The sequence below is a fragment of the Larimichthys crocea genome, chromosome III (assembly GCF_000972845.2).
Source record: "Larimichthys crocea isolate SSNF chromosome III, L_crocea_2.0, whole genome shotgun sequence".
Classification (NCBI taxonomy): domain Eukaryota; kingdom Metazoa; phylum Chordata; class Actinopteri; family Sciaenidae; genus Larimichthys; species Larimichthys crocea.
The window spans coordinates 20,356,318-20,373,332 of record NC_040013.1 but is presented as its reverse complement, the minus strand read 5'-3'; the positions used below and the strand labels follow the sequence as shown (position 1 = coordinate 20,373,332).

The 17,015-nt window shown below is 41.4% G+C and overlaps 1 protein-coding gene across 6 annotated transcripts in view; it reads right to left on the bottom strand.

Moving 5' to 3' along the window:
• Positions 1-108: 108 nt before the first annotated feature.
• The window catches only part of ccser2a (coiled-coil serine-rich protein 2a), a 50,483-nt gene continuing 33,576 nt past the window's right edge, over positions 109-17,015 (bottom strand). For 4 of the 6 annotated variants that reach the window (XM_019269302.2, XM_019269301.2, XM_027277843.1 and 1 more), the window contains exons 9-10: positions 15,417-15,563; positions 109-4,956 (exon numbers count right to left, since the gene is read on the bottom strand). In XM_019269302.2, the coding sequence (XP_019124847.2) occupies positions 4,231-4,956; positions 15,417-15,563 (873 nt within the window). In that variant the 3' untranslated portion in view covers positions 109-4,230. Of the gene's footprint in view, positions 4,957-7,854; positions 7,895-9,640; positions 9,726-15,416; positions 15,564-17,015 lie in introns of all 6 variants that reach the window. The other 2 variants (XM_019269304.2, XM_010731589.3) reach the window with 2 other exon arrangements.

The following is a 17,015-nucleotide window of genomic DNA, read 5'->3' as shown; positions in this document are numbered from 1 at the left end:
TTTTTACCCACTCGCGCTAAGGTTTTTCTGTCCACTGTTGAAGATTGTTGAAATTCAGAACGGAGAGAAAAACAAGAAAAAGTGACTCATAATTTTTTCACACAAAACCACGTTTCACAATCGTACTTTATTTCCACAGAAATACAACCAGCAGACGGTGAAAACAAGGAAAACAAACTGAGAATGAGATTTCTCTTTCATCTTGAACTGAGATCAGTGGCGTCGTGTTTGTGTGTAAGTGTTGGCGAGAGGGTCTACAATCCAGATCAATAAATAACACTGACTATCAAAGTAGTACCTCCCAAAGTAGGACCAGCATCTTCTGCTCTGATGTTTAACATTTTGCCTTTGACCTACAGTTTAACATTGAAGGTAAACACGCCTGAAGGTTATTGGTCGAACATGCGAAGCAACTTGGGTAGAAACAACATATTAAAGAAACATGGTTAAAAGGTTACAAAGCTCCAACAGAAGATTAGCCAAAAAACACCCTTGTCAGATTTTTGGTTCAACCTTTATTGCTGTCTCACATGGCTTCCTACAAAAATATGATTAAACAGAAAAAAAAGAAAAAAGAATAAGAGAAATCTAAACGGATACCGTAAAACCAAATGAATCCCATGTAGCTTCTAAATACAGTTTAATGTTCATTCAGCAACAACAACTAACATCATTTAAAGTGCTTCAGATTTGAATTTTTTTTTAAAAAGCTTTATTTGCTCTTTTCCATTTGCATAAAGATCACTAAAAATAGTGTCCCTCATCTTTTTGCTTCAAACAATATTGCACAGTATACTGGAGACAGTGCTGAACAACTGCAAGCAGCTGATATTGAAGATACAGATGATGTTGCATATTATAGGAGGATAATATGAACAGCTAACAGCTATGATGAAAATGACAACACTTCAGTGGTGGATTTGAAACTGCCTTAAAAGTACACAGTGGACAGTACCTTGATGGTTTTGTCTGCCGCTTAGACGACAAACATACTACAACACAAGTCAAGTATAAGAGTAGGGTTACTCCAAATCTAGACCGAGGCATATTTGCAGTTTCAAGCTTTGGATTTTACTTGAAAACCCTCATCAGCAGCAGGAGGAGGGGCTGAAACGTTAACAACTGCCCCTGATTATGTTTTTGGTGACTCGGGAGCAGTGAACACGAGCTGTAAACACCGACATATTTTCCACCTTATAAAGTTTATATGGTGAACGTGTATTCAGTCATTAAGCAGATACGTGGCAGTATTAGCATTCAACGGGCGTCATGCTTGTGTTCATCTGACAAAAGGAAATCCAATATTTTATTCTTTTAGCTCCGTTTTTATTCTCGACCATCCGCTGAGGGAAACTGTCTCTGTCAGCTGCTTCACCATGCTCATCAGCTTTAAAAACCAAAACAATGAGCTAAAAGGTACTAAAATGCTCAACAGAGCTCAGACTTATGGGACGATTATCTTGGGTTTTATCACTGCGAGCAACATCCTCTACATGCATGTAGACATTTAATCCATTGTTTCTATAAACATACAGATTGTAGCAGCATTAAAGTAAAACTGAAAGCTTGAAACTGCAACTACACATGTTTTTTTTCTTTTTGCAGTAACTCGGTTACTACGCACTAAATATCAGTGGACTACCTGGTTACAAGTCAAGTAATGTGCACCTTCATTGTATTGCAACAAACATCTTCTTAGATAGATAATGTGTACTAGGTGCTGAAATGCAGTCCTGTGCCATTCAGAGTAATAATATCCAACAAACCCCCGGCCCCCTTTGGTAACTTTTTCTTGTTGTGCAATGCAAGCTTAACAATTTGTGGGTCTGCTCGCAAAAAAAAAATAAAGTGAATCAACATCCTGCATTAGAATTGATCCAAGTTGCTGCAGAGAGTTTTTTTTTTTTTTTGCCCAGTTGTGGTTTTGTTATAGCATAGCTGGCAGGACTGATCAGCTTGACTGCTAAACTGAGCAGCGACATTGATTTGGAGATAGGGAATACAGCACAGGGAGAGAAGGATGGCACTGCCCTGCTTTCCCTGGCATGGCTTTGCCTTTGGCCTGTAGGCAAACACATCTCTTTCTCTCCCACACACACACACACACACACACACACTTCCAAGAGAGAAACACTGGCAGCCAGAGGTGTCTGGAGACACACATACACACACAAACACACACAGCGGGCAACATTGATTTCCTGTTTGGCATTACTAAGCAGTGAGTGACACAGCTGAGGGGATCAGGGCTATTCTCTGCACACAAACAAACATGCTATGCATTGTGCCTCCCTCTCCTCTTATACACAGACCTTCATGACATTTTATATACAAGCATTCACAGGCAGAAGAGTCTGCCAGGAATAGCTTATCTTGATTACACCTTGATCTTCATCATTTCATATCTACATCTCTTATTCTTTGCTGTCACTACTCCTCTCTCAGTCTTCATTGTCTCTCTCTCTCTGTGCATCTTTCTAATCCTCTGTTTTCTTTCTGTCTCATTTTCTAATCTCATGAAAAAGGTTGTTTTTTTCTCTTGGCTGTGTTGACAGCTTGGCCGGTTTGGCTCAATCTCTAACCATCCAACAGGTAAACATGCTTTATCAGCTGCATGGATCTACACTCTGACATTTTCAGGGTAATCTAGAGACGGCCATCTTCTTTTGTGCAATGTGTACTCGGACAGTGTGAGCTACCGGAACAACACAAACAAAGCGTGCATGTATATAGGTGCACTCGTCGCTACTGGAAAGTGAGAACTGATGTGTGACTTCCCTCAGAGTTTCTTGTCTCCTTCAGTTTTGTCAGAGTTCTCGCGTACGTGCCTCCATGAGGCTGTGTGTCGGGATGTGTGTGTGTGCCATGTTTCTGTATCTCCTTCCCCTTCACTGTCTCACTCTATCCATGTAGGGTGCATTATTGGATGCAGTAGACCGGACAGTGCCAGAGGCGTACACCAAGCGGTCACGCGGCGTGACAGAGAAGAGAGCAGAGTTGCTGTCAGAAGGCCTTTTTAACACACTGCTGCTCTCCGTTTGGGGACATTTCAGGAGCGTTTGACTGAAAAAGAGCTCCGCAAAAAAATAAAAAAAGAGATGAATACAATTCTCTAAAACTCCCACAGAAACACCACTAAAGCCCCAAAGGCTTCCTACCAGAAAATACCATGCTAATACCTTTGATGCCCCAAAGAGATGTGCAAGACGGTGAGAGGGAGAGACGGGGAGGATAACAACAGCTCAGGCACTTATACACATACACGTCAGGAAGCTGTAAGATATCAGATTTGTTATGTGCTTCTCTCCCTCAACTTTGTGTTTGTGCAGGGATGAGTACGTGAGCACACATAAGTGTTGAAGTTTTCCGCCACATTATGATTCCTCACTTGCGTCCAGTCTCTCTTAATTATGAGCTATGTCCACCAGCAGGATGATGTTATCCTTAAAAGCCTGTATTGCCATCTCAGCTGCACTTACACAGGTAGTCTGCGACCACTTTTACTATCCATGCAGGGTTAGTGTAGTGAAGTGAACTAGAAACATGTATGCACCTACACCTACAGCGTGGAGCTGCTTTGCTCTTTAGTCTCTCGCCTCCATGTCTGTCATCTCTCACAATCATACACACACATTTAACACAAACAAATATGTTCATTCTAGGTGTGACAGCTTTCGAGCACTTTTTGCTTTCCAGTCTCTGGCACCGATTCCACATCTACTTCTTTTTCTTTCCCACTTCCTTTTGCATCCATCTTCTCCTGGGCTCTCCATTATACTACAAAGGACACATTTGTGTCACCTCCATGTTCAAAAGTAAATGCACCTGTGTGTCAGAGGGCACAGCTGTGTGAGGACAAGAAAATAAAAAATAAAAAATGAAATGTTATAATAGCCAGCGTGGGTATTATAAAAGAACACAAAAACCTGACTAATACTTGTTTTCTTTCATGTGAATGTGCAAGGCTACTAAACTGGACATTTGCACATTTCTTCTTCCATAAATTCCCCCCAATTTGAAAACTGTCATAGACTGTCATAGAAGATCCTCAGTCAGTCAATCAGTCAGTCAGTCAGGCTGGAGTTGTAGATGCTAATTTGGAAACAATACAGCAGTCGCAACACCAATGTCAAAGACACAGGCAGTCCCTGATTGGTCCATGTGGGTTAATGAGCTTAGTGTATGTTACTTTGACTTAGAGTGAAGTTTTGATGAGTGGGTGTAAGCTCCTCAGGGGATCTTTGGCTTCGGGAGGCATGAGCGACTCAAAGGGATCAGGGTCTTGGCAGACCCAGGGTCTTTGAATGTCCCCTTGTCAGGCTCATCCAGGCTGGAGTTAGTGCCCTGTGGTTCCCTGCAAGACTCTGATACTCTGCGAGGCTGAAGCAGCGAAGTGCGACATAAACTTCGAGGCTGCACCTGAGGACTGGCGTTAAAGCAGGGAAGGCCTCTAGTCGGAGGGGGCAGCTGCTTGGTTCGGTTAGCCAGAGTCCCTAAGGAACACCCTGACTTCAGAGAGACAAAGCCACCGGTGCCCCCCGGCTTGAGTGCAGGGAGAGACACGTGCTTGTGAAGGCGAGGAGGCTGCAGCATTCGAGGGCAAGCCGAACCAGCAGATCTAGGAGTGACAGAGTTCTGCAATGTCGCTGCGGGGGCTTTCCATCCATGTTGGCCTGCAGACTGAGCTGCTGATGCTGGACTGTCTCTAGCATTTGCCTCAGAGCCTGGGCGGTGCAGGTGGTGGGTGCTGAGGAGATGACTCAGCTCATCAGGGTTTGCCGGCCCAGACACATCTGCCATAAGGTCTTCAAGAGGAGAGTCAGCATCTATTCGGGTTCCTTCCTCCGGTCTACTCCTTGAGAGGTCACTGCGGCCCTCGGTGGGGGGAGTTTTTACTATTCTTCCCTGGCGGAGGTGCTCGCTGAGGCAGGGGTTGAAAGGCTGTAGTATTTGATGCTGCAGAGAAGAAGAAAGACATAATGGAAGAATAAGATTTTTTTTTTGAATGGCATGAAAATAGAATAAGAAATATAATTTATTTATATAGTCCCAAATCACAACAGAAGTTATATCGGGACAACTTTCTTATCGAGAAGGTGGTCTTTATAATATTTACAGACGCCAAGCAGTTCACGCAAGCACAGAAACGGCTGGTTATTTTTTTTATCTCTGTGTAATCTAGGTTTCTGAATATTATGCAGCAAGAAATACCAAATGAAAAATTCTGCCTTTTTTTGACTCTTTGACTTGTTTTTTTTTCCACTCTTTGATATCACAGCCTGTTACCAAAACCAGCCGCTGAACTATTCTGAGAATGGCAGAGGCAAAGTCACGGAGGAAGCCCTGAATCAGCACTTAAAAACAAGCAGAAGAGAATAACCTTGCCATATGAGAGCCTGGAATCTACTGAAGTCTTTTGAGTCATTTTGTGATCGCTGCTGCAGTGGGGCTTCAAAACATTCAAACTGAGAGCTACGTTGCCTGCTGCCAGTGTAAGAACGTGCTGGGCCACTAACCACATGAAATTTAGACCAACCATGGCGTTGTCCTCCACCAGGGGACGGACAAGATATGAACACAATCTCGTAAAACACCTGTACAAGCTAATGCAACCCTACAACAGCCCTGCAACAATTATTGTTTTAGTGAGGCTCATTAAATTCAATTAGATATTTGTTAGCTACTTATCCATTGCAACAAAACAACAAACTCTGGCTTCGAGAGTTGAATGAACACTTATTATGACTTGAGCGAGCATTTCTTTCAGTAGTCCTGTCTTCTCCCTGCTACCACTTACTGCATCATAGCTCCACTTATACACAGAAAATAACTGTGTATAGTTTTGCATTTACAAGAGGTACTATATACTCAGATGGTGCATCATTTTCTGAAATTTTTATAACAACTATTTTGGACCACATTTCCAGATAGACAGCTGAATACGAGGCCAGCACTGCTTATTAGTCCATACAGCTGTTGTTCAGGTCAGAGGGGGGATCAATAGAGATATACATGAATATCTTATACAGAATATGAGTACATTTGCTGAATAGCTTATGACCTCAACGTCTATAAAAACTTTTTCTGTTATTTTTTTTTATGTTATCCTGCTTGAAACTGGGCCTGTAAGGCATGCTGGTGGCATTACTGTCAGCTTTTACTTTCAGAAATCAAAGGACTGGCCTTTTTCAAAAAATGTCCTTTGAGAAAAACCTAAAAGAATCTAAATCCACAGCAGGAACTCAGTGCTCTCTGAGGATATGAATATATATAGGTATAGCTGTGCAGGTCAAGCTGCTCTGCCTGTTTCTACCATCAGTCATTGTGAGTGGGAGTAAATGTCCGTGGCCACAGCTCCATCTCCTGGTCCCCTGTCACAATGCTTTAACTAGCCTATTACAAAACCTTTGACTACGACTCTCAGTGTCGGTTTATTGTTGCATGTTTTTCAAGTAACACTGTTTTTAGATTTCAAAAAATGCTATATAAAAACTAAATTAAGAATGTTTCTCTTGCTTCTTACAATAGCCCTGATTAGTCATTCAAATCGTGTTATTAAGTTTGTTTGTTTTTTGGCTTTGAAATGCAGTCTGAGCACTTCCCACTCACTCCAGTAGCTCGACACTAATAAAGAACATTGTTCTAATCAGCAAATTGGAGTTGTCACCAAAGTAAATCAGCTAAATAAATAACTACAAAGTTGACACACTGTCACAAGAATATCAGTTATATATGATACATCTAATTGTGAGGTTTGCAATGAGTGCACGTATTTATTTCTAGCGCAGTTGAAGCCTCCGCCAGTGAAAGCAGCATGCAGTATCTGCAATATAGGGTCACAGTAAATAGTCATTTGGATCTACAGCTGTCTGCAACAGTACTGATAATTAGCAGCGACCATTTGCTACTCTTCACTGCACTGCCAAGATGTAAATATCTCAGCTCACTAATGATAGCTATCACTTCAACAGAAAATCACCAGTCAAGCCAAGAAACAAGCCATTTTGAGGCACCTGGGGGCCCACCGTAACCAATCTTGTCTCCAGCCTCCCTCACTGTGAAAAATGGCTGTGTGATTAGAAACACAACATGCGAGAATAAGGACGGAAATAATCCCCACCATGTCTGTCAGAAGACAAGGTGACTGCAGCAGCTAAGCAGATGAGAGTGGCAATATGGTGGCACTCCATTTTTGAAGCTGGATTAGATTTCGTAGTATCGTTTAATAGTGGTGATTGTGAAAATGATTTTGTGTTTGAATTTAAGCTGTGGAAATAGTAGAGCAGAGGATGTGTCATTACTAGATTTGTCCTTGGCTTGCTGTGTTTAGCTGCACTTAGAATGAAGGCGATTGCTCAGGACAGCCATAATATGCATTCAGGTCTAATAACACAGGGGTATTCTTAAAATGTTATTCCTTTCACTTCATCCAAATCCTTCAAGGTGAACACATCGAATAATAAAGCACCTGCTCAATGAATGAAATGTAGAAAAACAAAATCCACACAGAGATTTACCAACGCATGCATAACGGTTCTTATGTGCTTAATTTGATAGGATAGGAACGAATTAAAAAGACACCGATGTGAAACTGAGAATAACTGAAGGACAAAAACAAGACAAAACTGTTTTCATAAAAATCTGTCGAAGAACAGATGAAAGAAAGATGAAAAATATGAGCATCACCGTGACCTCCATTAAAGAAGTGCAGATCAAACGCAAAAACATGCAAACGCAGATGTAGAAGGGCATGCTTCGGTCATGCCACATGAGGCCAAACCCCAGCTCGGCGTGCACGAGATGGGTCAAAGGGGGCAGCATGTTGACTTCATGTTAAAGAAAGGGTTACTGTACCACGCCGTGTCATAGAAGTACTGCACTAGGTGCTCCACTCCTTGTCATAGGCATTACGTGTGGGGAGGCAATGATAGAAGAGAACATGGGAGATACAATTTCAGCTTTTTGACAGAGTATAGAGATGATGAGAAAAAAGGGTTGAGAGAAAGAGAGAAGTGGTGAAGTGAGATGCATTAGAAAAACAAAGCAGGGTGGGGGGAACAGACACTTGTTGGTTAAGACATTTTAAATGCAGTATTAGCACCCTGGCCATGCTTGCAAGAAATTGTCACAAATTAGCTCATCAGACAAACCAATTTACTGCAAAATATAATTACTGCATCACCTATTCAGGGGAAACCTCTTCAATTTTCTGTGCCTTTCTTACTGTTTGCTGGTTAGTTTGGATTTAGAGCTCCCTGCAGGGACTAGATCATTAACGATGATCATTAATCTGTTGTTTCTCATCTTATATCTAAATATGGCTGCAGTACATGCTATATCTTAGCAGGTTTCAGAGTCATTACCTCTTTCCTCCTACTGTTTTTCCTCCCACTGTACAGATGTTGTTTGGCTTAATTAGACCGTGTGATCTACTGTGAACACATAGTGCTATTGATATCAAAATAAGGTGAGACATGCTAAAAAAAAAAAAAAATACACCTGTGTCACGATGTTTTTCGCCTACCCTCGCAGTACAATGCAGAGCCCCAGCGGGATAGATTAAAGGAACAAAGGATGGCTTCTTCTCTCTGATTCCTTCTTCTTTTTTTTATTTATTTTTTTTGCTCTTCACTCTCTCACACTTTTTAGAGTCTATTTACCTGTTGTCATTCTCCTTACCCGCCTCCCTTATTTGCTACCACATCAGCACAGTATAATACAAAAGCTCTGTTGTGGGTCTCACTGAGATAAGAACTGTGCTGTCATTGTTTCTGCAGTCACGTCTTTTCTCGATGAAGTCAAACTGTTCAAGTGAACAGAAAAATGCTGCGAAGCTACATCCTCTGTCAGAGGAACTACTATATATATATCATGTTAATAGTGTTACAACTGCAAATTATGGTAGAAAAAAAACACTAAAATAAATAATTACTAGATTAAATGCAGGTAAATAAATAAACAATGTTCATCGGAGTGATGGCTGCTAGAACACAGCTATTTTTATACCGTTGTGTTCTACACCTTGGGACTAGAAACCTGCATCTAGAAGGAAGATGCTAAAATTCACCGTGCAAAGGGTGGGAGTCATCATTTAAAGTCAAGCCGGTTATCCCATGTTACTGTCTGGTGTACGAGGACACTGGGTTAAGCTGTGACTCACCCATCAGCCCACCCGACCATTTAACAATTTGATTCAGAGAATTTCTGTTCTTTAAAGATAGGTTTCCAAACCATGACATCAAAGAAAAACATGAAATCAAGTCAATAAAAGCATGAGGGGTTTTGGTTATTATGGTTTTGTTAATGTAGAAATGGAGAAGAGTGATTAGAAACACAGTTAAATGCAGAGTAAGTATTAGTCAGGATCTGACTGCATAGAGGGGAACTGAAGCTATAAATAGGCACCAGATGATTAACTGTTAAGGGGCAGAAAGTTGAACTGTGTTTAATAAAACAAACAAGAAAAACTATTTTGTATTTTAAATTAATCTGAAAGTGACAAAAAGGTGCTGCTCACCGGATCAAAGATATTTCATCATTTAAAGGCTTTTATTCGAGATAAAATTACAATTTTTCAGGCTTTTAACAGAACGCTGGATGAGTATTAGAGAAGAGGTTGCAAAGGATGTTAGTGACTCACTCTGTCTGCGCTGCGGCATGCTGGTACGGGTCAAGCCCTGGTGCTGTGCCTGCCACGGGGACAACAACGGGGTGGGCAGGACACCCTACGCAGAGAAAAACACAAAGGACAAAAGGCATGACGCCAACATACGTACCAGAACACACACACACACGCTAACAGAAAAGACACACTCACAGGCATGAACATTGTTAAGTATGGACAGCACACAAAAACACACACACACAGGCAGACATGCACATGTGTACTGACACATGGTCTGATACACCATCCATCCATATTAATCCATGTTAATGAGACAAAACAAAGGCCTTAACATCAAGTTTCCGGTTGGAGAGTTTGGCTGTGCACTGACTTCAAACCATCCACACTTTCTGCCACTTTAATGTTTATACTTGCTAAATTAGTTAGTCTAGATAGTTTCTAACACCCAGGGGATTAATATTTTCACATGGTTTGACACAATATTATACTCATTATCCAGTATCAAGAGACAAGAGGCTGTTCCTCCCTGAGCCGCAACCATGTGTTTCACCTAACATATAATTGTTATACTTTTTATATAAAAATGAAGTCAAACACATCAACCTTCCCTAGTTTCTATCTTAGACTACAAAGCACTGACACAAGAAAGGTTCAAACAAACCACCAACTTTTCTACCCATCACTTTGAAAGTTTTATAAGCGAAAGTGTTTTGTGTTTTTTATTTATTTATTTATTTTAACCAGCAATGGCATCCCTAGATGTGAATTTGATATCAACTAAATATGCTAAAGACATTGTTCTGAGTTTCTTTAATATATTGGTCTTGGGTTTGACAGTGAGAAAATTTCTAGGATGATAAATTAACACTTAAAGTATAATTTGTTACAGAAAATGGCAAATCTATATGTGTTTAAGCACAGCGTAATGTGACAGCTGGACTCATTGTTAGTTTGGCTCGCTGTGGCAGTTCGATATAAATTATTAGATTTCAGCCCTTTTTCTTACCACATTCGTTATCTATGTGCTCTACTTTCTCTTTTTGTCACATTATTTATTCTGTTGGCTGAACATTTTGTTTGACAAACTGCCTGTGCACAAACTCACACCTGAAAAAAATAAAATAAAATACAAGGCCCTTTCTTTAAAGCGAACCAACCTTCAGGTTAAGCCATTCTAAGATCCATGACCTCCATCGGAGAGGCAAAATGAGGAGGCAGCAGGGCCATCGCGCTAAGCATACAGACAGACTAAGACTTTATCAAATGCTTCTCCTTTCCACAGCAGTAGAGAGGGCTACTGCTCAGATAGGACTCTAATATACAAGAGAGACGTGCAAAATATGTTGAAGGAAGAAGACACAGCGAGAGACAGAAGACAAAATGGGGAGGGAAACTTCTCAGCAGGCCTGGCCTAAGCTATTTCAGTGCCCTCCTAGTGCAAATGCTGGAGGGGGGGAGGAATGAGTTTCCCTGATTTACTTTCACCCATGTCCCTCCTTGAACACCAACAACTGTTTCAGCGGGAGGTCTAAGCACAAGTCTCCCATCGAGGCTTCATTTGCAGAGTAAAACCTTAGGCGATGAGAACAAGAGGGTATGTTGGAGGGCTCTCGAGTGATTCTGACAGTGTCTGGCAGCTTTATTAGATCTCAGCAGCAGCTTAGCCTGTCAATTTTTTTTTACAGTTTTCCATCGCAGCAAAGGCTCTCCAATGAGGGGCTGACACAGCTTCACAAGGGCGCAGAGTCTGAAATTGGGAAAATATGAAAGTTTTCATATTCCATCAAAACTTTCATTTTGCACCCAGCAGCAGCACAGAGACCCTGAATACAAAAACACAAGTGGAAAGCGAGCAAGGGTTCTCTTCTTTTACAGCACAATCTTGTTGGTCGTGCTTGGACAGCGGGGGTGAGCTTTGGGGGGATGATACCCTAAACCATCCACCCATTAGAGCCTCCTTGTAAAGTGGAGGAGGAACAACAGCAGAGTTAGCAGTGACAAGAACTGCAGCGTATGTGGAATTTGGCAAGAATAGACATTTTTCTGTGGGTTTATCATTTTCAGGTTTGTGCATAAAAGGAGATGCTTGTTAAGGGCTTGCTTCATGCTATGGAAAAAAACAAGCGTGACTGACATTTGGCTGAAAATAAACGAGAGATAACATTAATAACTAGTAAATGACACAAAGCAGTGGTTAAAATATCATTCTCCTCGACAGAAAAAAAAACAGACCAGGATTGGTATAAGTTCACTAGAGCCAAACAGATGGTGAAACTTGGAGGACACAAAATTAAAAGTCAAGTAAAAGTTGTTCCTTGCCAAGAGAAAACAACTGTATTGAGTAGAAACCATGATGCTGTGCCCCTAAAATGGCTCAGCTTGAATCCTCTAATCCACCACACAAATATTCTCATGGTTGGCTACAGCTAATGCCTCAGGTCGAGCCTCTGTGCCTCATTTTACTGACTTTGGCAATTAAATCCTTACCTGTCAAAGACTCTGCTGCGCATTGTGTATTAATGAGTGTGCACGTGTAAGTTAAGCGTGTGTGCATGTGCTTTTGCGCTGGTGTGTCTCTGACAGAGGGGATAGTGGGTGGAGAGATAATGTCAGCATCCGAGAGGGGGAAAAACTTGTTCTTTCAACCCACAGCTCAACACTGATCACTAACCGTGCTGAGTCCTCTTGTCTCTCCCTTTCCTGCTGCCCTTCCCGTAAATAAAGGGAGAGAGAGAAATCACTGAAGCCGGAAAGACAGAAAGAAAATAACAGAGTGAGAAAGAAGGGGGTATAAAGACATGAAGGGAGAAGAAGAGATGAAGAAGAGGATGTTTAAAAGGCAAAGAGGGAGTAGGAGGGTAGTTGTAATTATCTTCTCTGTCTGCCACTGATGAAACACTGCCTATTGTGTTGCCATTGTTTCACCGCTGCTGCTGCTCATCTGCGTGTTTGTTTATCTGGGTTATTAACAAGGTCGGCTCCCCAGTCCTCAGTCTGCTGAACTCATTGTTCAGTCACACTGAGTGTGCCCTGCACTTGAGTACAAGAGATACAGTACATGTGGAACATCCCACACAAACATATGCAGACAATCGGGGTCTCTCTCAGCACAGACGTGCACACATGCATGCACAAGGCTGCAGAGTTATTTATTGTGCTACTTTTAAAACGAGTGTAATCATACCGCTCGTGTTTTATTTGCTTTGCGAAAGGCGCAGGAGGCACAGAAAACATTTGTGCTGCTGTGATTGTCTGGGGAGGTATTCATGAAGAATATTTGCCTACAAGTGACATTTAAGTAGTTCTTAATGTCACGGTACACGTGCGTCGTGCTGCACCAAACACATCCAATATCTGCCTGCGACTTGTACATCGACAGAACTACTCTCATACCATATTGTGAGACTTTTATTTTTCATGAGCATGCTTTTGGACTCAAAATTGGATTGTAAGGAGATTAAAATGGGAAGCTGCAAGAGCTGGTGCCCAAAGCAGTTGGTTAAGATATGTTGCCAAAGCCTTCCTACTGGCTGTGAAGTTAGGAAATGAGTACATCCCTGGTCTCCACAAACAGAGGAATTGATTCAAGCAGCCTGCAGAGCAATAAATGGCTCGCTTGTGGGGAATATATCAACTGCTTGAAGATGTTGCATGAATACCGAACTGTACACTGAAAAACTTATGTCCTTACTTAGTCATGTGCAAGGGTCATAGGTCACAAGCTTGCTCTTAATCCGAGTTTAAAGCACAGTGAGATTTCCCTGAAGTTCATGTTCAAGTTGTTGACAGGACTTAGCTAGGGGTATCAACAGTAGGCCTCCCAGTATCAGGGTGTACATTTTACCCTTTGGCCAACTGATAAGGCAAAATATATCAGCATTAACGCTATAAAAAGATTATGGCTACTGGCCTTTGACATCAAAATTATTCCTGGCTGATCCTTTCAGCTTAGCACTCAAAAATACTATCGGAGGGCAAGAGCTACTCCAGAGCTTTGATGAAGCGGCACTTTAAATGTCAGAGACGAAAATGAACAGAAAAAGCTGTTTCAGAGAGCAAGAGAGTAAAAAAAACAATAAAGATGACACCAGATTATAAATTTGTGCGTGTCTGTGCATGTGTGTTGGACTAGAACTATTTAAAAGTTAAATAAAGAGTCAGACTTAATAAATGTGCAAGTGGCAATAAAGAAAATAATAATTTTTGTGCAAAAACTGTCACGCAGGAGAGACAGGCCCGTACTGAAAATCCACACTGAAAGACGGTGTGAAAAAACAAAACAGGTGAAAGCGAAAAAGGAACACTGTGAACCCGAGCTCGCTGAACGTGCTAAACCAGTCAGCGTGACCCTAAGAGCTTTGATAGCATCTAAAAGAAAGAAAACAAGAGAAAGAAGCATCCATTTGTTTAGCCTGCGTCCTCTTTTCTTGTTACATTGTCAAAAAAAACACACACACACACACACACACAAAAAAAAAAAAAAAACTCACAGCTTACCTTTTAAAGCAATTGCAAAAGTCTGAAAAGTAAAATGTCACTAACATAATGTGTTTGTGCCCACAGCGCTGCAAAACAGAGGCTGGGAAATAGTCCCCACACTGTTGATGACACAGTAATGTAGATTAAAGGTAGAGAAATGGAGGATGGCGGCAAACAAAGAAAACATCGGAAAACAAAAAAAAAAACAGGCGTACCGAGTATATAAAAAAAACAAACAGCACAAACTCAATCTTACTTGCGTTTCAGTGTGTTATTATACACAAGGTACTTCGGGTCACAGGTAGATGTTCCCACCATGGAGATGCTTCCCATCGAGCACTGCTACCCCTGCTTTGACTGTTGCCATAGCAACTGTTAAACCATATGCTCTTGTGGTAAGCAGGCACCTAATGCACCTACTGTTAGTGAGCTCGCTTGTTTTGTCCTTTCCCTCTGTAGCATGTATACCGCATTGAGAAATTTGTTTGTCCAAAAGCTTTTATCCACTATTAATAAACACCCGGTATAAGCTGAGCCCCGTTTCTATCATTTATTATTACAAAGATAACACCGGTGATCTCTTTGGTGCTATACTTTCACCTATGTAATCTCCTTACATTGCTGATGTCTGCTTCTTTGTGTTAGTGTTACCTTATAGCTGGGAGTGGGTCAATTAGGGGAGTGTTTACTAGGCACCCTGCCTGTGGCACTCCTGCTACTGAATCAATACCTGGCTGCCACACAGCAAGCTATTATGGCATGATACTGAACACATCGAACACGTATCTATCCGTCTTGTACCGCTCTCCCGCTGTGCCTCTACTTCTACTTCCTTGCTCCCATGAAGCTTTCCTTTCCGCCCCCAATCTCCTGTGGTACATCTTCTCTTTCTCCATCACTGAAACACTAACGCCAGCTCCTACTGTATATACCTTGAGATGCGGGTATTAAAGTGTGTGAGGCAGAGTGACATGCCCACTGACAAGCTAATAGACTGTTTTCCATAGAGAGGACATGGTGTAGTCTTCCGACAATTCAGACAAGGTTGGCCAGACAGAGGCAGCAGGTAAATGGAGAAACCGGCTGGCTGAATTAAGTGGAGTGATTCGGGGGGAACATACTGCACACTTGCACTCGGTCATCAGCGATGTGACTGTTAAGCTGAGGTACAGTATGCACTGCTGCACAAGATAAGTACAGATATATAATAACATCCTGATAATTGTTCAAATAAGGTCGAGCAGACTCATTTCATGCAAAGGTTCAGAGAGAGTCGGGAGTCGTTACGTGTACTCTGAATGCTTGGACTCACAGCATGGCTCGACGGTCTCCAGTATGTCTGGGTGGCCTTGTCATATTGATGCTGCATCCGTTTGTCCATCTGTCTGTCGCTGTGACGTAGTGAAGAGGGAGCCCTCTGGTGGTGGCACTGACACCTGAACTGCCGGCCTTGAGCAGGCTAAGGAAGACACAATGAAAGAAATCAATGGAAGAAAACTCATTAGACAACAGCTGAATGTTGTATTATTTATCTTCTTTTTAACTCAGGCCACATTTCCTTACTTCCTCATTCACGCCAGTTAAAAGCTTGTCACTCTGTTGAGTGTGGAGAAGTGTAGAGACAAGGCAAAGGAAAACATTAAAACGCTAAACACAAAAGTACCGACAACCCCTTTCAACGCCGACAATGAAACTGGACCCAACTCATTTCAACTTTTAATTAGAAAGGGCTTGAAAAAGAAAAAAAAATACTCCTCAATACTTCAATAGATACTTTCTTAGATATTTAGATACTAAAAACTGGTTATTCCAATTGGCACACACTTATGTAAAGGTACAATCTAGCAGGAAACACAAAAGATACGTTTAAAATATCAAGCAAAAACGACAACTGACAAACAAAATCTCAATATCTTCTGCACATGGCTGCTATTAAGTCCATAAAATCCATGAATATTTCTTTGCTAATGCAATTAAATACCATCCTGTATTTCTTCAGACCAAATGTAGGAGATCATCCTGCACTTTTGATTAGAACTGACCGTCATTGCAGTCAGATCAGGGAACATCCAGTACAGGTTGTAAATGAATTTACCCTTACATGGTAATTCAAAGAATATGCAGTGAATTAAACTCACTGACATTTACTGTTCGCCAGATATTACTTCATTCTTCATCTATTAAAAAAACCTCTCACTGACGACTACCTGATATGAGTTATGTGTGTGTTTAAACTTAAACAATAAACTGAATCTAATATTTACTGTAAATAGAACTTCAGAGCAACTAATGATGTGTATTAAATTGTTTTTGTAAGCTTTTTTTCTTTTTTTATAAAGTATTTAACACTACATCTCTTATACTTGAATTAATAGCAGAGCAACTTGTACTTGGCTGAGAAGACTATGGCAGAATCTGACAGAAATTGCTCATTTTTGCCAGCCTTGGTGAAAAACTTCAATGCAGCTCAAACAAGAAGAGCGCATAATCATGAGCAGTCTGCCTCAGCAGCGGTGGAAGCACCATCCAACGCTGCATTCTGTCAAGTAAGACTGAGAAATCAGTTTTCTATCTTTGAGAGTTCCACTTTTCTCTCTCCCATTATTTCATTTCCTCTCCCATTCCCTCAGCACAAACACGCACACACACACACACACAGTGTATACCGCTATAGACTTTCTCCCTGCCAGACACAGCTCCTCTATTGTTTTCTCATTGCACCATTATGTTCAATTCAGTCAAGTGCCCCCCCTCCCCTCCTCCTGTCTCTCAGCAGTCTTTCCGAAGCACTTCGCCTCCCTCTGTTTATCTGACTTTTTACCAACTGCGGTATCATCTCTTGACCAATTTCAAGGGCAAACAGCAGGACCGATAGCCTTCGACTTTCTAAATTCTGGATGTTATATGAACC